Genomic DNA, 22,882 nt, shown 5'->3' with positions numbered 1-22,882 from the left:
AATACTGCTCCTATGTACAAGAATATAACTACTATAATACTGCTCCTATGTACAAGAATATAACTACTATAATACTGCTCCTATGTACAAGAATATAACTACTATAATACTGCTCCTATGTACAAGAATATAACTACTATAATACTGCCTCCTATGTACAAGAATATAACTACTATAATACTGCTCCTATGTACAAGAATATAACTACTATAATACTGCTCCTATGTACAAGAATATAACTACTATAATACTGCTCCTATGTACAAGAATATAACTACTATAATACTGCCTCCTATGTACAAGAATATAACTACTATAATACTGCTCCTATGTACAAGAATATAACTACTATAATACTGCTCCTATGTACAAGAATATAACTACTATAATACTGCTCCTATGTACAAGAATATAACTACTATAATACTGCTCCTATGTACAAGAATATAACTACTATAATACTGCTCCTATGTACAAGAATATAACTACTATAATACTGCTCCTATATTACAAGAATATAACTACTATAATACTGCTCCTATGTACAAGAATATAACTACTATAATACTGCTCCTATGTACAAGAATATAACTACTATAATACTGCTCCTATGTACAAGAATATAACTACTATAATACTGCTCCTATGTACAAGAATATAACTACTATAATACTGCTCCTATGTACAAGAATATAACTACTATAATACTGCTCCTATGTACAAGAATATAACTACTATAATACTGCTCCTATGTACAAGAATATAACTACTATAATACTGCTCCTATGTACAAGAATATAACTACTATAATACTGCTCCTATGTACAAGAATATAACTACTATAATACTGCCTCCTATGTACAAGAATATATGTACAAGAATATAACTACTATAATACTGCCTCCTATGTACAAGAATATAACTACCTATAATACTGCTCCTATGTACAAGAATATAACTACTATAATACTGCTCCTATGTACAGAATATAACTACTATAATACTGCTCCTATGTACAAGAATATAACTACTATAATACTGCTCCTATGTACAGAATATAACTACTATAATACTGCTCCTATGTACAAGAATATAACTACTATAATACTGCTCCTATGTACAAGAATATAACTACTATAATACTGCTCCTATGTACAAGAATATAACTACTATAATACTGCTCCTATGTACAAGAATATAACTACTATAATACTGCCTCCTATGTACAAGAATATAACTACTATAATACTGCTCCTATGTACAAGAATATAACTACTATAATACTGCTCCTATGTACAAGAATATAACTACTATAATACTGCTCCTATGTACAAGAATATAACTACTATAATACTGCTCCTATGTACAAGAATATAACTACTATAATACTGCCTCCTATGTACAAGAATATAACTACTATAATACTGCCTCCTATGTACAAGAATATAACTACTATAATACTGCTCCTATGTACAAGAATATAACTACTATAATACTGCTCCTATGTACAAGAATATAACTACTATAATACTGCCTCCTATGTACAAGAATATAACTACTATAATACTGCTCCTATGTACAAGAATATAACTACTATAATACTGCTCCTATGTACAAGAATATAACTACTATAATACTGCTCCTATGTACAAGAATATAACTACTATAATACTGCTCCTATGTACAAGAATATAACTACTATAATACTGCTCCTATGTACAAGAATATAACTACTATAATACTGCTCCTATGTACAAGAATATAACTACTATAATACTGCTCCTATGTACAAGAATATAACTACTATAATACTGCTCCTATGTACAAGAATATAACTACTATAATACTGCTCCTATGTACAAGAATATAACTACCATAATACTGCTCCTATATACAAGCAATATAATACTATAATACTGCTCCTATGTACAAGAATATAACTACTATAATACTGCTCCTATGTACAAGAATATAACTACTATAATACTGCTCCTATGTACAGGAATATAACTACTATAATACTGCCTCCTATGTACAAGAATATAACTACTATAATACTGCCTCCTATGTACAAGAATATAACTACTATAATACTGCTCCTATGTACAAGAATATAACTACTATAAGAACCTGTGTAACTACCTTATGACTGGTGGTTCGCTTGCTCCCCACTCACTGTTGGCACACATTACTGTCCTCCATAAGGAAAATAAGGATCCGACTTGCTGCAGTAATTATAGGCCGATATCCCTGCTTAACAATGATGTGAAGTGGTGGGCGAAGATTCTGGCCTCTAGGCTTCAGGATGTTCTTCCTGACGTGATTCATGAGGAGCAGGTAGGCTTTGTCCATGGCAGACAGGGGTCGGAGAACACGGTGCGGCTTCTCCATCTGGTGAATTGGGCAAAGAGAGCTTCAAAGCCACTGGTTCTGGTAAGTACAGATGCGGAGAAGGCCTTCGACAGGGTCAGCTGGCACTTTATGTCGCGGACCCTGGCGAGGTTTGGCTTCCCGGACCAGTTTGTTACTGCTATACATACCCTATATTCGGCCCCCTCTGCCATGGTCAAGGTCAATGGAGCACTGTCCCCACCATTTCGCATCACTAATGGGACGAGGCAGGGATGTCCCCTCTCACCCGCGCTATTTGTTTTAGTGATGGAGACCCTACTGTGTAAAATTAGAGATGATCCAGATATTATAGGCCTAAGGGTTGGCTCTGGCTACCATGTTACTGCAGCATTTGCGGATGACCTTTTAGTTCTGACCTCTAACCCTTCAGAGTCCTTGCCCAAATTGTTAGATATATTTGAGGACTTTGGATTCGTGTCCAATTTTAAAATAAACTATGGGAAATCCATGGCTCTCAATATTTCCTGCCCCAAAAATGTGATCAATGACCTTAAACAACGTACCCCGTTTGCCTGGGCCTCCAGAGACATTACGTTCTTGGGGACGCGAGTCTCGGCTAATGTTCAGGATTTAGCCTCTCTCAACTTTGCTCCTCTTTTGCAAGATGTGCGTAATCATTTACAAAACCTGAAGCTTCCATTTATATCTTGGGTTGGAAGGAAAAATTACCTTAAGACATTCATTCTCCCCAAATTTCTATATATGCTGCAATCCCTCCCTATTTGGTTGCCGAATTCGTATTTCACAGAGGTCCGCCGAGTGTTCACGCGCTTTCTATGGAATAGCAAATACCCGCGCATTGCCTACCATGTTCTAACAAGGGATAGAAGGTTTGGAGGTTTTGGGATGCCGGATGTAAAATTGTATTATACTGCTGTTCACTTATGCAGATGTGTAACAGCCTTGTCCCGGCCATCTAGCTCACTATGCTCACGCCTTGAATCTGCATTGATCTCCAATCAGGAATGGCTTACCCTGTGGGGAGTTCGGCCCTTCTCAGCCAACCATTGCGCCTCTTCTCCGTTTTTGAAGGGGATGTTGGTAGAGTGGTCCAAGATGGTCCAATCCCACCTGTTCAATTTCCCAAACTCCTGTATGCCACTCAAATTTTTGCAATCTCATATCCACCCCTCCGTGTCAAACCCCTCTGGGATTTGGTCCAAGCTCGCTGATCTCACTTTGCGAGATGTCCTTCTCTCAGATGGTAGTTTGGATTGGAATTTGATACTGAACCGCCCCGAAGTCAAAGCTGCTCCCTTTTTTCACCTGGCAGATTTTAAGAGGGATTCAGTTAAGTGTTCTGGATCCTTTGCGGGGACTGGTTCCTCTTCCTGGCTGGAGAAGAAGGTCCTGGCGATTAAGCCCCCCATTAGGCAACTTTCTCTGATGTATAAGGAAATGCTCTCTAGCTTGCCTCCAGAGCTCAGTTATATGGCCTCTTGGGAAAAGGAGCTATCTCTGACCTTTACCGAACCAGAGAAAGCCTTTGTTCTAGCCCATTCGCATGGGTTTAACCGCTGTGTTAGAGTCCAGGAGAACTCTTTTAAGTTACTCAGCAGGTGGTACAAGACGCCCGAATTCCTGCATAAATTGAACCCGGGAATTCCTGAAACATGTTGGAGATGTGGCATAGAAACTGGATCCCTGTCTCACATTTGGTGGCTGTGTCACAAGATTCAGCCGTTTTGGAAGCAGGTGGAGTCTTTGATTAACACTATCTGTAAGACCAAGATTGTATTAGATGCTAAACTTGTGTTGGTGTGGTGTCCTAATGATACCCTTACTCCTGCTAAGAATAACCTCCCGACAATGCTACTTACCGCAGCGAAGCTGCTTATCCCCTTTTTGTGGAAAAAGGATTCCCCACCATCTCTCCAAATGTGGACGGATAAGGTTGACCAGATTTACCGTTTTGAGGAGTTGGCGCACTGGGAGAGTAACTCACGCTCTCGCTTCTTAACACTGTGGTCCCCATGGAAAGTATATAGACACTTTGCTTGATAGAGCAGATATGTATCACTTCCTGTTTCCCCTTCCCCCCCCCCCCTTCCTGACTTTTCCTCCTTTTCCCTCCCCATCTCTTCTTACATGTCATGTTTGTATGATTTGCTCATTGACAATGATAACCTGTGATGCCCTCACTTGACTTGTATGCTAGATGACTAGTTTGTATTTTTGGCCATTGTATGGTCATGTGTGGGTCTCGGCCTTGATTTTCTTTCAATAAAAAGAAATATGGTTAAGAATATAACTACTATAATACTGCTCCTATGTACAAGAATATAACTACTATAATACTGCCTCCTATGTACAAGAATATAACTACTATAATACTGCTCCTATGTACAAGAATATAACTACTATAATACTGCCTCCTATGTACAAGAATATAACTACTATAATACTGCTCCTATGTACAAGAATATAACTACTATAATACTGCTCCTATGTACAAGAATATAACTACTATAATACTGCTCCTATGTACAAGAATATCACTACTATAATACTGCCTCCTATATTCAAGAATATAACTACTATAATACTGCTCCTATGTACAAGAATATAACTACTATAATACTGCTCCTATGTACAAGAATATAACTACTATAATACTACTCCTATGTACAAGAATATAACTACTATAATACTGCCTCCTATGTACAAGAATATAACTACTATAATACTGCTCCTATGTACAAGAATATAACTACTATAATACTGCTCCTATGTACAAGAATATCACTACTATAATACTGCTCCCTATGTACAAGAATATAACTACTATAATACTGCCTCCTATGTACAAGAATATAACTACTATAATACTGCTCCTATATACAAGAATATAACTACTATAATACTGCTCCTATGTACAAGAATATAACTACTATAATACTGCTCCTATGTACAAGAATATAACTACTATAATACTGCTCCTATGTACAAGAATATAACTACTATAATACTGCTCCTATGTACAAGAATATAACTACTATAATACTGCCTCCTATGTACAAGAATATAACTACCATAATACTGCTCCTATATACAAGAATATAACTACTATAATACTGCTCCTATGTACAAGAATATAACTACTATAATACTGCTCCTATGTACAAGAATATAACTACTATAATACTGCTCCTATGTACAGGAATATAACTACTATAATACTGCCTCCTATGTACAAGAATATAACTACTATAATACTGCCTCCTATGTACAAGAATATAACTACTATAATACTGCTCCTATGTACAAGAATATAACTACTATAATACTGCCCCCTATGTACAAGAATAACTACTATAATACTGCCTCCTATGTACAAGAATATAACTACTATAATACTGCCTCCTATGTACAAGAATATAACTACTATAATACTGCCTCCTATGTACAAGAATATAACTACTATAATACTGCTCCTATATACAAGAATATAACTACTATAATACTGCCTCCTATGTACAAGAATATAACTACTATAATACTGCTCCTATGTACAAGAATATAACTACTATAATACTGCTCCTATGTACAAGAATATAACTACTATAATACTGCTCCTATGTACAGGAATATAACTACTATAATACTGCCTCCTATGTACAAGAATATAACTACTATAATACTGCCTCCTATGTACAAGAATATAACTACTATAATACTGCTCCTATGTACAAGAATATAACTACTATAATACTGCCCCCTATGTACAAGAATAACTACTATAATACTGCCTCCTATGTACAAGAATATAACTACTATAATACTGCCTCCTATGTACAAGAATATAACTACTATAATACTGCCTCCTATGTACAAGAATATAACTACTATAATACTGCTCCTATATACAAGAATATAACTACTATAATACTGCTCCTATGTACAAGAATATAACTACTATAATACTGCTCCTATGTACAAGAATATAACTACTATAATACTGCTCCTATGTACAAGAATATAACTACTATAATACTGCTCCTATGTACAAGAATATAACTACTATAATACTGCCTCCTATGTACAGGAATATAACTACTATAATACTGCCTCCTATGTACAAGAATATAACTACTATAATACTGCCTCCTATGTACAAGAATATAACTACTATAATACTGCTCCTATGTACAAGAATATAACTACTATAATACTGCCCCCTATGTACAAGAATAACTACTATAATACTGCCTCCTATGTACAAGAATATAACTACTATAATACTGCCTCCTATGTACAAGAATATAACTACTATAATACTGCCTCCTATGTACAAGAATATAACTACTATAATACTGCTCCTATATACAAGAATATAACTACTATAATACTGCTCCTATGTACAAGAATATAACTACTATAATACTGCTCCTATGTACAAGAATATAACTACTATAATACTGCTCCTATGTACAGGAATATAACTACTATAATACTGCTCCTATGTACAAGAATTTTACTGTAAGGGTACGTCCGCATGGGATGTAAATTATCACAGATAAAATCCAGTGTGTGGATCAGATTGGTTACATTCGTCTCCACCTTGCTGGTACTGTTATATGCTGTGACTTTGGCGCCTGAAAAATCTGGACAATAAAAATCGGCAGAGTGTCCGGCCTGTGTGAACAAGCCCTGATATTGCCTCCCATAATTCACTAGACCCAAACCTTTATATAAACACATTGCTCATCACATGGGGCCCCGTCAGCCAGAAAGACACCGCATGATGCAAAGCACATGAGAAGACTCCTTGAATAATGTCACAGTGTATGCAGAGAACACATTAGGTTTTGCTCATTAAAATGGCCTGGTCAGACTGAGAATCTCCTCCCTAGGAATCCTCTCCAATCCTGAAATTAATAATCTTTCCCCCGGAGGTCCCTCGTGCCAAGCTCTCGACACTTATATTCCATATTTCCCCGTTTGAACGATATCCTGTAACACAAACACTTTGCAGCTATTGTTTGACCTTTGTCCACAATGACAGGAAGGGGGTCCTTTAAAATGAGCCGTGGACACAATTATTTGGGATCTAAACGAAAATTAAAAAATAGAAGATCCGTGGAGGAGTTTTCTTCAGAGACACTTTCTTTATACACAGCAAAGCCAGAATATACGACTGTTATGAAAACAAATTAAATCCACGTGAGAGCAGACAAGGAGCGCGCCGCTGCTCCCTCTGTGTCAGGTTCTGTTAGAGGGGCTCGGTGAGGAGCGCGCCGCTGCTCCCTCTGTGTCAGGTTCTGTAAGAGGGGCTGGGTGAGGAGGGCGCCGCTGCTCCTCTGTGTCAGGTTCTGTAAGAGGGGCTCGGTGAGGAGCGCGCCGCTGCTCCCTCTGTGTCAGGTACTGTTAGAGGGGCTCGGTGAGGAGCGCGCCGCTGCTCCCTCTGTGTCAGGTTCTGTTAGAGGGGCTCGGTGAGGAGCACGCCGCTGCTCCCTCTGTGTCAGGTTCTGTAAGAGGGGCTGGGTGAGGAGCGCGCCACTGCTCCCTCTGTGTCAGGTTCTGTAAGAGGGGCTGGATGAGGAGGGCGCCGCTGCTCCCTCTGTGTCAGGTTCTGTAAGAGGGGCTCGGTGAGGAGCGCGCCGCTGCTCCCTCTGTGTCAGGTACTGTAAGAGGGGCTCGGTGAGGAACGCGCCGCTGCTCCCTCTGTGTCAGGTTCTGTAAGAGGGGCTCGGTGAGGAGCACGCCGCTGCTCCCTCTGTGTCAGGTTCTGTAAGAGGGGCTGGGTGAGGAGCGCGCCACTGCTCCCTCTGTGTCAGGTTCTGTAAGAGGGGCTGGATGAGGAGGGCGCCGCTGCTCCCTCTGTGTCAGGTTCTGTAAGAGGGGCTCGGTGAGGAGCACGCCGCTGCTCCCTCTGTGTCAGGTTCTGTAAGAGGGGCTCGGTGAGGAGCGCGCCGCTGCTCCCTCTGTGTCAGGTTCTGTAAGAGGGGCTCGGTGAGGAGCGCGCCCCTGCTCCCTCTGTGTCAGGTTCTGTAAGAGGGGCTCGGTGAGGAGTGCGCCGCTGCTCCTCTGTGTCAGGTTCTGTAAGAGGGGCTCGGTGAGGAGCGCACCGCTGCTCCCTCTGTGTCAGGTTCTGTAAGAGGGGCTCGGTGAGGAGCACGCCGCTGCTCCCTCTGTGTCAGGTTCTGTAAGAGGGGCTGGGTGAGGAGGGCGCCGCTGCTCCTCTGTGTCAGGTTCTGTAAGAGGGGCTCGGTGAGGAGCGCGCCGCTGCTCCCTCAGTGTCAGGTTCTGTAAGAGGGGCTCGGTGAGGAGTGCGCCGCTGCTCCCTCTGTGTCAGGTTCTGTAAGAGGGGCTCGGTGAGGAGTGCGCCGCTGCTCCCTCTGTGTCAGGTTCTGTTAGAGGGGCTCGGTGAGGAGCGCGCCGCTGCTCCCTCTGTGTCAGGTTCTGTTAGAGGGGCTCGGTGAGGAGCGCACCGCTGCTCCCTCTGCGTCAGGTTCTGTAAGAGGGGCTGGGTGAGGAGCGTGCCGCTGCTCCCTCTGTGTCAGGTTCTGTTAGAGGGGCTCGGTGAGGAGCGCACCGCTGCTCCCTCTGCGTCAGGTTCTGTTAGAGGGGCTCGGTGAGGAGCGCACCGCTGCTCGCTCTGCGTCAGGTTCTGTAAGAGGGGCTGGGTGAGGAGCGCGCCGCTGCTCCCTCTGTGTCAGGTTCTGTAAGAGGGGCTGGGTGAGGAGCGCGCCGCTGCTCCCTCTGTATCAGGTTCTGTTAGAGGGGCTGGGTGAGGAGCGCGCCGCTGCTCCCTCTGTATCAGGTTCTGTTAGAGGGGCTCGGTGAGGAGCGCGCCGCTGCTCCCTCTGTGTCAGGTTCTGTAAGAGGGGCTGGGTGAGGAGCGCGCCGCTGCTCCCTCTGCGTCAGGTTCTGTTAGAGGGGCTTGGTGAGGAGCGCACCGCTGCTCCCTCTGCGTCAGGTTCTGTAAGAGGGGCTGGGTGAGGAGCGCGCCGCTGCTCCCTCTGTGTCAGGTTCTGTTAGAGGGGCTCGGTGAGGAGCGCGCCGCTGCTCCCTCTGTGTCAGGTTCTGTAAGAGGGGCTGGGTGAGGAGCGCGCCGCTGCTCCCTCTGTGTCAGGTTCTGTTAGAGGGGCTCGGTGAGGAGCGCACCGCTGCTCCCTCTGCGTCAGGTTCTGTAAGAGGGGCTGGGTGAGGAGCGCGCCGCTGCTCCCTCTGTGTCAGGTTCTGTTAGAGGGGCTCGGTGAGGAGCGCGCCGCTGCTCCCTCTGTGTCAGGTTCTGTAAGAGGGGCTGGGTGAGGAGCGCGCCGCTGCTCCCTCTGCGTCAGGTTCTGTTAGAGGGGCTCGGTGAGGAGCGCACCGCTGCTCCCTCTGCGTCAGGTTCTGTAAGAGGGGCTGGGTGAGGAGCGCGCCGCTGCTCCCTCTGTGTCAGGTTCTGTTAGAGGGGCTCGGTGAGGAGCGCACCGCTGCTCCCTCTGCGTCAGGTTCTGTAAGAGGGGCTCGGTGAGGAGCGGCCTCCTGGCAGCAGAACAATACTTCAAAAGGCGCTTACGTTCAGGAAAAATATAGAAGTTTACTTTGTAGCAAGTTCAAATAATAGCAAGTGTTTTCTCTTCCTGTTTACTGCGCGGTGCTGGATCCCAGTCTCACGGTAGTTTGATCAAAGTCTGCCGTGACTCACAGCTGTGCAGATAAATCCCTAACAGGACGAGTACCGTCTTTACATACACAGTATATACATCTGCTCAGGATCACTGCGTTTATATATAGAAGTCAAGGAGTGTTCTGGTAGTATGCATTGATGGCCTAGAAATAGAAGAGTTCCTCAAAGTGTTATCATTAAGGGTCTGACAGCCCCCAGGACAAGGAAAAGGATGCGTCACATCTGGGACAACAGAGAAGTAGCAGTAGCACCACGGCAAAAGATGTGGCCTGTTAATTCTGCTGATGATTGATTGGGATTCTGGTGTAACATTATCTAACATACTCCAGAGCTGCACTCACTATTCTGCTGGTGGAGTCACTGTGTACATACATTACTTATTCTGTACTAATCCTGAATTACATCCTGTATTATACTTGTGAGAAGTGTTGAGCACGAATATTCGAAAAGCCAATTTTTTTCCCGTGAATATCGACACTTTGAGAATTCGCGAATATTTTGAATATAGTGCTATATATTCGTAATGATGAATATTCTTTTTTTTTTTTTTTTTTTAACACAGTACACATCAGGTGATCGTCCCTCCCTTCTTCTAACTTGTGGGCCAATGAGAAGGCTTTGTCACAGCTTAGCAACATCCCTAAAAAAAAAATAGAAAAGTTGCCTACCCCACGCCGGTATTTCACACGCATTACGCGAATAATACATTGCCGATTTTCGCAAACAAGAATATAATCTCGAATTTGCGAATATATGACGAATATTCTGTGAAATATTGTGAATTCGAATATTGCCCCTGCCGCTCATCACTACTCGTGAGCTGCACTCACTAATCTGCTGGTGGAGTCACTGTGTACATACATTACTTATCCTGTACTGATCCTGAGTTACATCCTGTATTATACTCCAGAGCTGCACTCACTATTCTGCTGGTAGAGTAACTGTGTACATACATTACTTATCCTGAGTTACATCCTGTATTATACTCCAGAGCTGCACTCACTATTCTGCAGGTGGAGTCACAGTGTACATACATTACTTATCCTGTACTGATCCGGAGTTACATCCTGTATTATACTCCAGAGCTGCAATCACTATTCTGCTGGTGCAGTCACTGTGTATATACATTACTTATACTGTACTGATACGGAGTTACATCCTGTATTATACTCCAGAGCTGCAATCACTATTCTGCTGGTGCAGTCACTGTGTACATCCATTACTTATCCTGTACTGATCCTCAGTTACATCCTGTATTAGGCTAGGTCTACACGACGACATTTGTCGCGCGACATTTTGTTGCACCAATGTCGCGCGACAATTTTTATAATGGCAGTCTATGGTGTCGCACTGCAACATGCGACATGCTGCGACTGCGACGCGACAGTCGCAGAAAATCCATTCAAGATGGATTTTTCTGCGACTGTCGCGTCGCAGTCGCAACATGTCGCATGTTGCAGTGCGACACCATAGACTGCCATTATAAAAATTGTCGCGCGACATTGGTGCAACAAAAAGTCGCGCGACAAATGTCGTCGTGTAGACCTAGCCTTATACTCCAGAGCTGCACTCACTATTCTGGCTGCTATTGGAAACTGTCAGCAGTCTTGTCATCAAAAGTTTAACAGAACTCCTATGATATGTCGGTTCACTGTACAGACTACAAATCATTGGAGCAGGACACTGCACAGGTACTAAACAAGTAGGGGCTACTGGGAGATTTCAGATGCGTTTTCTTGTCCTGCTGCGGTTTTGTCACGTTGGACAGCAGACATTACTGATAGAGCCGGAGAGCATACTAGTATGGGAGTATTACTGTTCACACATGAACCGCTATAGACACAAATTTTGAGCAGAATTCCACAGATCTTTAGACTTTCATTATTTGCACCAGCTGAGCAGTGAGTTCTTGTGTCGCCGCTGCATCTCCTCCAGGCTGCCCCCTATAATCAACTCAAAGCTATTGCCAACAATGACCTCTGCCCTTCCCTGTAGTGGGCTTGGACTGCCTACGACATGCATGCTGCTGCACAGGGCACAGTCGGCAGCCTCTCCTGGGCACCAAGATGGCCATGACTGTGGGTCACTTTTAGATGCTCAGCTCTTATTCTATGACGTTCAAAATTATTTCAGGTCCATGTCCAGCTGTGACCTCGCCACGTGGCTGAGATCTGGAAATATTAGACAGTCTCTAAAAGTCCCTGCAGATTCTGTACACCCGGAGATCCTCAGATTGCAGAAGTTGATAAAGAAGACACATGTATGGCGGTACAGACGACTCTCTGTCTGGCACAATCTTGTTTACATCGTAATAATGTCTGGCAATAAAAAAAATAAAAAAAATTCTAATAGATTTGCTGAGAAGAGATTTCACAATCGCTGCCCGGATGACTGTCTGCAAGACTCATGACCTGGACAACTGTCTCAATCTCCAATGTGATGGTGTGTCATAAATATACCATGGTCTAGGGTGGTACACAGCTCCAAAATAACCCTTACCCGACCGGCTATTTTCCATTTTTGTGTTTCAGTTTTTTTTACTTCCGCCCTTCCCGGAGCCATAACTTTTTTATTTTTCTGTTCACATAGCCATTTTTTTGTGGAACAATGTGTAATGTGTAATGGCACCATTTCATACGGCATACCATGTAGTGGGAAGCTAGAAAAAAAAGTTCAAAATAGGGTCAAATTGGAGAAAAAAAACGCAATGCTGCCATAGTTTTATGGGTTTCATTTTTACGGCTTTCACTATGTGGTAAAACTGACCTGTTCTCTTTATTCTCCGGGTCTGACCCCATACGGTTTTTTATATTTGCGTCTATGGAGCTGAGTGAAGGCCAATAGGCAATGCCTACGATCTTTGTTTATTTTTATTATGGGGAAAGGGGGTGATTTGAATTTATATTTTTTATTTTTTTACCTTTTTTAAGTCACTGCAGCAGATCTTCAGATCACTTCTCCCTTACACTACAATGAATTACCATTGCAGTGTACAGAAGATTCGCTATGTTCCTACGGAGCCCTGCCACCCCCAATGTGAACTACAGCTGTCATAGCCTGGGTTCCTTCTGACAGACCATGGCTATTACTGAGAACAAACGGCCTCCCTGATCTCCATGTGGGAAAGCTATTCGGGCCCTGGAAGTGCTCCTGGGAAAAGCAGCCTCAGATACCATAGTCACCACTGATCACAGCATCTGAAACATTAAATGTCTGCGATCAGCGTTATCACTGATCACAGACATTAGCCCTGGGTGTCTCTTGAACAGTAGAAACCCGAGAGCTATGGCGCCCACTGCAATTTAAAGACCCGACTTACAGCAGAAGGTGGGGAAAGGGTTACTAAACATAAGAATGAATAGGGTTGTTTTGATACCATAAAAAAGTATTGCAGTACTCGATACCATGCAAAAAAAAGCTGCGTGCATTCTGCATTTTATGGAACGTCCAGCCCATAATCGAACAGTCCTATACTGTTTTTTGGGGGGACAAGGTGACAAAAAAATGGTTAATCGCCTGGTTTTTATTTATTTTTCTGTTACGACGTTTACTGCATAGGAGGTTTTTAAATATTTTAATAGTTTGGACTTTTCGGGCGCGACGATATGTAATATGTTTATTTATTTATTGTTTATATATTTTATATGTAAAATTGGGAAAGGGGGTGATTTATAAGCTGCCACTGCCAACTGCAGCCAGTTGTCTAACAGCAAGACACAGGATTGTGAGGAAGAGGAGCAAGGGGGTCATGGCCGCTCTCTGAGCAAATACTGGTATATTTCTCCGTTTTACAAGAAATGGGAGAAAAGATCAGCAAATGGCTAAAAAATCGCAATCTGGGCTGATTCGGCCATGTGATTCGATTCAGGTCCAAATAAATTCTACCTGAAATCGAAAGTGCTCTGACTGCCTGGCAAAGTCTCTATCACAATCTTTCTCTCTTCTCTTAAATCAAATCACAATCAAGTCAAATTTGGTAGAATTAGAATCAGGAAATTTGGAGAAATTTTGCCGAATTTCCGAATCGATTTGCTCATCTCTAAATAGGAGAATAAATCTGATGAAAGAAAAAGAGGGGAGTAAAGGCTACTGCCATGCATTATCTTTGGCCTTCCCTGCAGTAGCAGTCCGCTTAGTGCCTGCGACATGCATGCTGCTGCAGAAGGCGCAGTCTGCAACCTCTCCTGTGCATTAGACCTGCATTTGTGTCTTATTGGCCTCTTGTTCAAAATTTCTAATAAAGGTCACTATGTTTTCTGATAATTCTGAACCGGCCACATCTCTCTATGTGATGTGTGGGCAAAGCATCATGGGACATGCAGCCTGAGCAGTGGAGGCCGATTCATGCGTGTGTTAGCCAGTAACATGAGTGATGGGCACCTGTAGTAAAGACATGTTTGTCTCAGGATTACAATATAAGAGGGGCGAGTTGCACTCTGGAATTCAATCCTTACCCTTAAATCAATGACTCTATTGTCCAGCCGAGTATCCTGGTTTACAGTAGCTCTTCCTTCCTAAAGCAGGAAAAAAAAAAAACACAAAGAAAACACAAAACATCAAGCAAAGTAACATAATACAGTAAAGGGATTGCAAGTCAATTTTCCCAGTGGCCGCTCGCACTGTCCTGCTGGGGACCGCACGATGACGGAAAGGTTCGGTGTTTAGAGCGTCGCCAGAGTGTAAAAAGCTCAAAAAGCAAGCGTAGATACATAAATGTCTGAAATCTGCTCTTCTTACCACTCAAGCTGCAACTGCAACTCCCATCATTTGTCAGCACTTGATGTGAAGTGCAGGTTCCCAACATATAGAGACCCACAGGCAGCAGAGCAGAAGATATAGACCCCTACTATAAAGGCTTGGGAGGACAGTAGATAAAGGGGGAGATTCCCTAATATATTGTTTAGGCTTGGGATGCAGGGAGTTAACAATGAAAATTTAAATATCCCGTGGTGATACATGCTATTAATGGGATAACCCCTTTAAATATCACGCATGTATATTTCCCTAGAAGTCAAATCTCTGGATACACTAATTAAAGGAATATTAAAGTCTTAAAGGGGAATTCTCATCTCATAAAGCAATGATCCATCACTAGGATATGCCCTTACTTTGTGATCACAGGGGTCCGACATCTAGGAACTCCTGCTGTCATGAGAATCAAGGGGCTGCAGCAGAGTTTCCCCCTACACAGTAGGGTCCCAGAAGTCAGACCCCAGCCGGATATCCTAATGATATGAGCTGTGAATACACCTTTAAATCTTTCAATATTTGTTAGGCAGCTCCATTCAATCTATTGCTCCCACGTCAGTTGCAGAGGCGCTGGCTGTGGTGTCTATGGGATGACTGACAGCAGGTCCAAAAACTATAAATCACTATTGTAAGGCAACGGTTTAATTTCACTTTTATTAGAGGGGCGTTCGGCAGATCCTAGATTAATAGTAGTGATCAGTATTATAAATTAGGCTTACGAACAGAGCCGGATCAATATCTGGTGACATTACTGAGGAGCCGAGCCCTGCCCGTCAGAGACCTGTTTACACAGGAGCTTCTCACGTGCAGAGAGGAAAAAACTAATGGAGAAGTGAATGTAAACAGGAGATGCAGAGACTATAGAGCTCCGCACATCAAGACTTCCGCTCGTCGCTGATGACGTTGACACAATGCACGAGGGCCCCATCCCCAGGGGCAGAAGTCCTGGTGCACAGCATCTGTTACACAACCTCCTATGCTGTGATATCCTGTGTCTGCGCACACACACTATTCTATATATCCTGGTTCAGTATATTATATGCAATTAAGGCCTCCTGCACGCCACTGTATCCGTTTTGCGATCTGCAAATTGTGGATCCGCAAAATATAGATACGGTCCGTGTGTATCCCACAATTTATTCGGGACCCACTGTTAAAAAGCCTATATTTGAATGCAAAATAGATAAGAATAGGTCAAGTTCTATAATTGCTGGCGCTGCCGCACAGATGTGGACAGCGCACATAGAAATGAATGGACATGGAGCAAAATTACGTACGATCATGAGGCCTAATGCACACCACTGTGTCCAATCCTCAATTTTTATTTTTTTTGCAGATTGCACGCGGGCCCCTTCATGGCTATGGGCCTGCAAAAACAAAAAAGACTGCACATGGATGACGTCCGTCCGCATCCGTGTGCACAATCTACAAAAAGACACAGCATCTCCTATTATTGGCCCCAAAAACGTCGCAACACGGACATCATCCGTGTTTTGCTGACTGCAAAACGGATGCGGTTGTGTGCATGAGGCCCACAAAATGTATTAGAAACAGTGTCAAACCTGGCCATGAGCTCAGTGCATACTAACTCCAGGCAAGAGAGGCGCTGTTATAGTCAACAGTAGAGATGAGCGAACTTCTGTTTTAAGTTCGGCGTCTAAAGTTCGGCTTCCGGTTAGCGGAGAATCCCGATCTGGATCCGGATATGGATTCCGACTTCCGTTGTGGTCCGTGGTAGCGGAATCAATAATCGGCCATTATTGATTCCGCTACCACGGACCACAACGGAAGTCGGAATCCATATCCGGATCCAGATCGGGATTCTCCGCTAACCGGAAGCCGAACTTTAGACGCCGAACTTAAAACAGAAGTTCGCTCATCTCTAGTCAACAGCCATGTTTTTCTTATCTTGTACAACCTCTTAATGACCATGCAATTTTTTTTTATTATTTAGCCATGACTTTTTTATATTTTTGTCGATATAGCCATATCTTTATTCTCTGGGTCAGTAAATTTACATCGATACCAAGTACATTTTCTTTTTAAATGTTTTACTACTTTTGCACAATAAACTCTCTTTAAAAAATATATATATATTGCATCGCCACATCCCATGACCCATAACTTTTTTATTTTTCGTTCTATGGAGATTTTAGCGGGACGGCTTGCACTTTTTATTGGTATAATTTTGGAGTACATAACACTTTTTGATTGCTTTTTTTGTGGCAAATATGCAAAAAACTAAAATTCCATATATTTTTTTTACAGCATTCACCATATGGGATAAATTACATGATACGTGTGTAGTGTGGGTTATTATAGGTGCACCGATACCAAATATGTGGAGGGGATTTTCTTTTAGCAATTTTTCCATTGAAACACTTTTTTCCAATGGAAAAAGGTGTATTTTTAAACTTGATATATTTTTAACTTTTAAAAAAACTACTTACAAGGAGACTTTAATAGGCGATCTGCTGATTATGTCTATTATACATTGCATTGCGTGGAGCTATACCGATATCCTCCGCTCCCTCTGTAAATGCTTAAATGCTGCGATCATTATTGCTTGTGGCATCTAAGTGGTTAGGATCAGCCCTTCTGCTGGTCCCGGCCGTTACAGCAGGAGCCCAGCTCCATTCTCCAGTGCATGGGAGGCCATGCAGCACATAGACTGGGCCGCCCAATCTAAAGTGACCGCTATAAAAAGGTGTATTGCTGGTCACAAAGGGAGTTAAACACCTTATCAGCAGAGATCAATGCTCTACGAAACAAAATTTGGATTTCATTAATGCATCCAAATTCCCTCAGCAACTAGAAGGTCCTCCCATGGACTTTCGGCAGCCTCTAAATCTCCGGATGTGGGATGATAAAAAACGAGATTTTTGTATAACTTACCAGTAAAATCTCTTTCTCGCTCTTCCTTGGGGGACACAGGAACTCTTGGGTATAGCTTATCTCCATAGGAGGCGTGACACTAAGTAAAAGACTGTTAAGCCCCTCCTCCAGCAGCTATACCCTCAGCCTGGAGAGAGAGACTTCCAGTTATGTGCCCAAGTAGTGCAAGACAAAGGCAAGGAGTAACCAAAACCAATACCAACAAGCCAGAAAAAAACACCCGAAGGCCAACAAAAAAACAATGGGCGGGCGCTGTGTCCCCCAAGGAAGAGCGAGAAAGAGATTTTACTGGTAAGTTATACAAAAATCTCGTTTTCTCGCCCAATTCCTTGGGGGACACAGGAACTCTTGGGACGTTCAAAAGCAGTCCACAAACAGGGAGGGACCACAATCAAACGCGAACCAGGCACCGTAAACATCAAGGCACCGCCGCCTGCAAGACCAAGCGGCCCAAAGCAGCATCCGCCGAGGCATAAGTGTTCACCCTGTAAAACTTGGTGAACGTGTGCAAAGAAGACCAGGTGGCCGCCTTGCACAGCTGTTCAGCCGAGGCACGATTACGCTGAGCCCAGGAAGCCCCGACCGCTCTGGTAGAATGAGCGGTAACACCAAAGGGCGGATCCCTGCCCCGAGCACGGTAAGCCTCAATGATAGCCATCTTGAGAAAGCGGGCAACAACCACCTTAGACGCCGCCAGTCCCCTGCGCGGACCCTCCGGAACCACAAACAGAGAATCCGTACGCCGAAAGGGTCTGGTCACATCCAGGTAGATCCTGAGAGCCCGAACAACATCCAGACGGTGAAGCTCCCGCTCCCGGGGATGCGACGGGGCCGGACACAGAGAAGGAAGGACAATATCCTCATTCAGGTGAAAGGCGGACACCACCTTCGGAAGAAATTCCGGAACAGGACGGAGAACCACCTTGTCCTGGTGAAAAACCAAGAAGGGCTCCACGCAAGAAAGAGCCGCCAACTCAGACACACGCCGAAGGGACGTGATAGCGACGAGAAAGAAAACCTTGCAAGACAACAAGCGAGGGGAAACCTTGCGCAGAGGCTCGAAAGGGGAAGATTGGAGAGCCGCCAACACAATGTTGAGATCCCAAGCAGGAACAGGAGGGCGATAGGGGGGAGCACAGTGAGCAACCCCCTGAAGAAAGGTCTTAACCGGACCGAGCGGAGCCAGCGGACGCTGAAAAAGGACCGAAAGAGCCGAAATCTGACCCTTCAGGGTACTGAGACCCAAGCCCAGAGCCAGACCAGACTGCAAAAAGGATAAAACCGTAGGAAGGGAAAACCTCAGAGGGGGAGTCCCCAAGGCCTCACAGAAAACCAAATAGGCCCGCCAGGTACGATAATAAATCCTGGCCGAGGCCGGTTTTCGTGCACGAATCATGGTACGGACCACGTCAGCCGAAAACCCCCGCCGCGTCAGGACCGCGGTTTCAATAGCCACGCCGTCAAACGTAGCGACCCTAAATGCTGGTGGAAGATCGGCCCCTGAGAGAGGAGGTCCTCTCTGAGAGGCAGAGGCAAGGGAGCGTCTGCCAGAAGCAACATAAGGTCGGCGTACCACGGACGACGCGGCCAGTCCGGGGCGATCAGGATAGCTGGCGTGCCCTCCGCCGCAATCTTCCGAAGGACCCGCGGAAGAAGAGGCAGGGGCGGAAACACGTAGAGGAGCGAAAACTCCGTCCAGGGGAGGACGAGCGCGTCCGCGCCGTAAGCGTCCGGATCTTTGGCCCTGGCCACGTAGATGGGAAGTTTGTAGTTGAATCTGGAGGCCATGAGATCCACGTCCGGACGACCCCAACGGAGACAAAGAGACTCGAAGACGTCGGGGTGCAGAGACCACTCCCCCGGGTCGATCGTCGTCCGACTGAGGAAATCCGCCGCCCAATTGTCCACCCCCGGAATGTATACGGCCGAAAGGGCCGGAACATGAACCTCCGCCCAGCGAAGGATCAGAGACACTTCCCTCATCGCCGCCGCGCTGCGAGTGCCCCCCTGGTGATTTATGTACGCCACAGCCGTGGCATTGTCCGACTGGACCCGAACAGGGCGACCCTGCAGCAACGAAGTCCAGTGTCGGAGCGAGAAAAGAATGGCTCTCAGCTCCAGAACATTGATCGGCAGTCTGGACTCCGACGGAGACCAAGTGCCCTGGACGGACCGGGGAGGAAACACTCCCCCCCACCCCCGCAGACTGGCATCGGTGGTAATCACCAGCCAAGTCATTGGCAGGAAGGACTTCCCCTGAAGAGGGGTCCGCAGCCACCAGAGGAGAGAGGAACGAACCTGGGGGGAAAGGGGAAAATGCCGATCCAGACTCTCCTGGGACTTGTCCCAAGCGGACAGAATGGCCGTCTGAAAGGTGCGGGAGTGGTACTGCGCGTAAGGAATCGCCTCGAAGCAGGACACCATCTGACCCAGGACCCGCATGCTGAACCGGAAAGAAGGACGGCGGTGGGACAGAAGGCTCCGAACCGACCGATGGAGGAGCAGGCGCTTCTCCAACGGAAGACGAACCACCGCTGAATCGGTATCCAGCAGCATCCCCAGAAAGACCAATTGCCGGGAGGGAACCAGAGAGGATTTGGGTAGGTTGATAACCCAACCAAACTGGCGCAAGGTCTGCAGCGAGAGATCCACGCTGGCTGAAGTCAGTGACAGAGAAGGCGCCTTGATCAGGAGATCGTCCAGATATGGAAGCAGAAAAACTCCCCTGGAACGAAGTAAGGCGAGGACCGGGGCCAGGATCTTCGTGAAAACACGAGGGGCCGTCGCCAGCCCGAAGGGAAGGGCAACGAACTGGTAGTGTTCGGACCCCACTGCAAAACGCAGAAAGCACTGATGACACCGTGCGATTGGAATGTGAAGGTAGGCGTCCTGGATGTCGATGGAGGCCAGGAACTCCCCCTGTTCCAGAGAGGCCACCACCGACCTGAGCGACTCCATCCGGAACCGCTGAAGACGAAGGAAGCGGTTCAGTCGTTTCAGATCCAGAATGGGTCGCACCGAACCCTCCTTCTTGGGGACCACAAAAAGGTTCGAATAGAACCCCTTGAACCTGTCTCCCATGGGAACCGGGATGATGACCCCTTTGTCTAGAAGAATCTGAACGGCAGCAAAGAAATCGGCCGCCCCTCGGGAATCCCGGGGAACCCGAGAGCGAAAGAACCGAACTGGGGGAAGGGACGCAAGCTCGAGTTTGTATCCGGAAGACACAACCTCGAGAGCCCAGGCGTCGGAGACGTGCGCCTGCCAGAAGTCCCTGAACAGGAGGAGACGTCCCCCCACCCGGGTGGGTGGGGGCGCACCTTCAGGCGGGGGGCTGCTTGGTCGCGGGAGCGCGAGCAGGTTGAGATTTGCGCCAGGAGGGCTGGGTCCGAAAAAAGGGTTTCTTACGCCTGTCCTGGACAGGATTAGTGGACGGACCAGAAGCGGAGCGAGGAGCGGAAGCCCTACGAGAAGACCTGAAACGGGGGAACGAGGGACGACCACGAGTGGAGCTCCTAGCTTTGGATTGGGGAAGATGAGTACTCTTCCCCCCCGTGGCTTCCGAAATGATTTCATCCAAACGGGTTCCGAACAAACGAGCACCAGAGAAAGGAAGGCTAGTAAGAGACCGCTTAGACGCGGCGTCCGCCGACCAAACCTTTAACCAAAGCTCTCTCCTAGCCGACACGGCCAGAGCAGATGAACGGGCAATAAGAGCTCCTGCATCCAGGGATGCTTCGCATACAAATTTTCCAGCCTGAACTATAAGTTGAGTCAGGGCACGGAGGTCTTGAATAGGGACGTCAGATTCAAGCTCCAGATCCAGCTGAGATGCCCATTCTGAAACCGCTTTACCCGCCCAAGCGGAAGCAAAGACTGGCCGAAGTGCGGATCCGGAGGCCGAAAAGATACCCTTTGTAAGGGTCTCTACACGGCGGTCTTCAGTGGATTGTAATGAAGAACCATCTGCGACGGGAATAGCCGTGCTCTTGGACAAACGGGCCACAGGGGGGTCGACCTTGGGAGGAGACGCCCAGTTTGTGATGCAATCCGCCGGAAACGGATAACAAACATCCAACTTTTTTGGCGGGGTAAACCGTGCATCAGGACGGGCCCAGGCCTTAGAAACCACTGACGAAAAGTCAGCATGGAGGGGAAAAACCGCCGAAGCCTGTTTCTGGCGAAAGAAGGAAACACTGGTTTTCTCAGGATCAGGAGGATCATCGCGAATTTTAAAGGTATCACGGATACTGTTTATAAGGTGGCCCACAGCAGGAAGCCAGCTTTGAAGGCAGCGCCGAATCCATATCCCAATCGGAATCAACCAGCTCCCCTTCAGAGGGCAAATCCTGCAAGGAGGAAGGGCCCGACTGAGAACGCACCCTTGGGGGGGATACCGAGGCATCCGAGGATGACCGGTGATCCACCCTAGGCCGCTTCTGGGATTGGCGGGCTCTAGAGGAATCGCCTGCAGAGAGAGACTCAGACGGGTCGGCCAGGACAGCGGACCCGGAGGGCCCAGCAGGGGAATCATCCGGCTGCGACAAGGGCAACGCATCTGCAAGTCGGCCCACAACGCTAGTGAGACTAACCACAGCCTGGGAGAGGGATCTAGCCCAGTCAGGGGGATCCAAGAGGCCAGGGGGTGACACAACAGATGGCGGACCCTGCGATGGGTCTTTGCAAAGCGAGCAATGCGGATCAGACTGCCCTTGAGGAAAGGGCGCCTTACATGCGGTGCAGGTATGGTACCAAGGTCCCACTGGCACTAAGGGGTCAGACATGTTGGTAGAAGCAAAGAAAAAAACCCGAGTCCAGGCCAGGGGGCTACAGTGAGGAAGGGTCAACAGTCCTACCAGGTCACAGAAGGAAGCTGCAGCAGCAGAAGAGCGGCGGTGTGCAATCAGAGCAACGGTCCGTCCTGCAGTGAGCTCCCAGAAGCACGCCGGCACGAGAGTGGGCGGGACTAAAGAGGCGCGGGAAGAAAGTCGTGCGGCCTCTGAATGAAGATCAAGCCAGCGCTGGCCGGTCCGAAACTCCGCCCCCCGCCGAAAAAATTATCGCGCGCGCGCGCGCGATTCAAAACCCGCGCTCCACCATCACAGGACCCCCGAATGGCCCCCGCCGAGCGGAAGCAAGGTAGGAGCCCAAGGAGGAGGGCCGGGAGTCGGCGTCCTGCCATGCAACGGCACAGCGGTCGCATACCCG

At 46.2% G+C, this 22,882-nt stretch overlaps 1 protein-coding gene across 1 annotated transcript in view; it reads right to left on the bottom strand.

Annotated features, from left to right (window-relative positions):
• Positions 1–22,882, bottom strand: part of DARS1 (aspartyl-tRNA synthetase 1) — a 106,486-nt gene that overhangs the window by 21,442 nt on the left and 62,162 nt on the right. Inside the window, exon 9 of the mRNA XM_044302592.1 lies at positions 14,485–14,544. Within this exon, the coding sequence (XP_044158527.1) occupies positions 14,485–14,544 (60 nt within the window). The remainder of the gene's footprint in view (positions 1–14,484; positions 14,545–22,882) is intronic.

This window comes from Bufo gargarizans, chromosome 8 (genome assembly GCF_014858855.1).
Source record: "Bufo gargarizans isolate SCDJY-AF-19 chromosome 8, ASM1485885v1, whole genome shotgun sequence".
Lineage (NCBI taxonomy): Eukaryota > Metazoa > Chordata > Amphibia > Anura > Bufonidae > Bufo > Bufo gargarizans.
The sequence above is the reverse complement of the archived record's forward strand: the minus strand, read 5'-3'. Positions and strand labels throughout refer to the sequence as shown.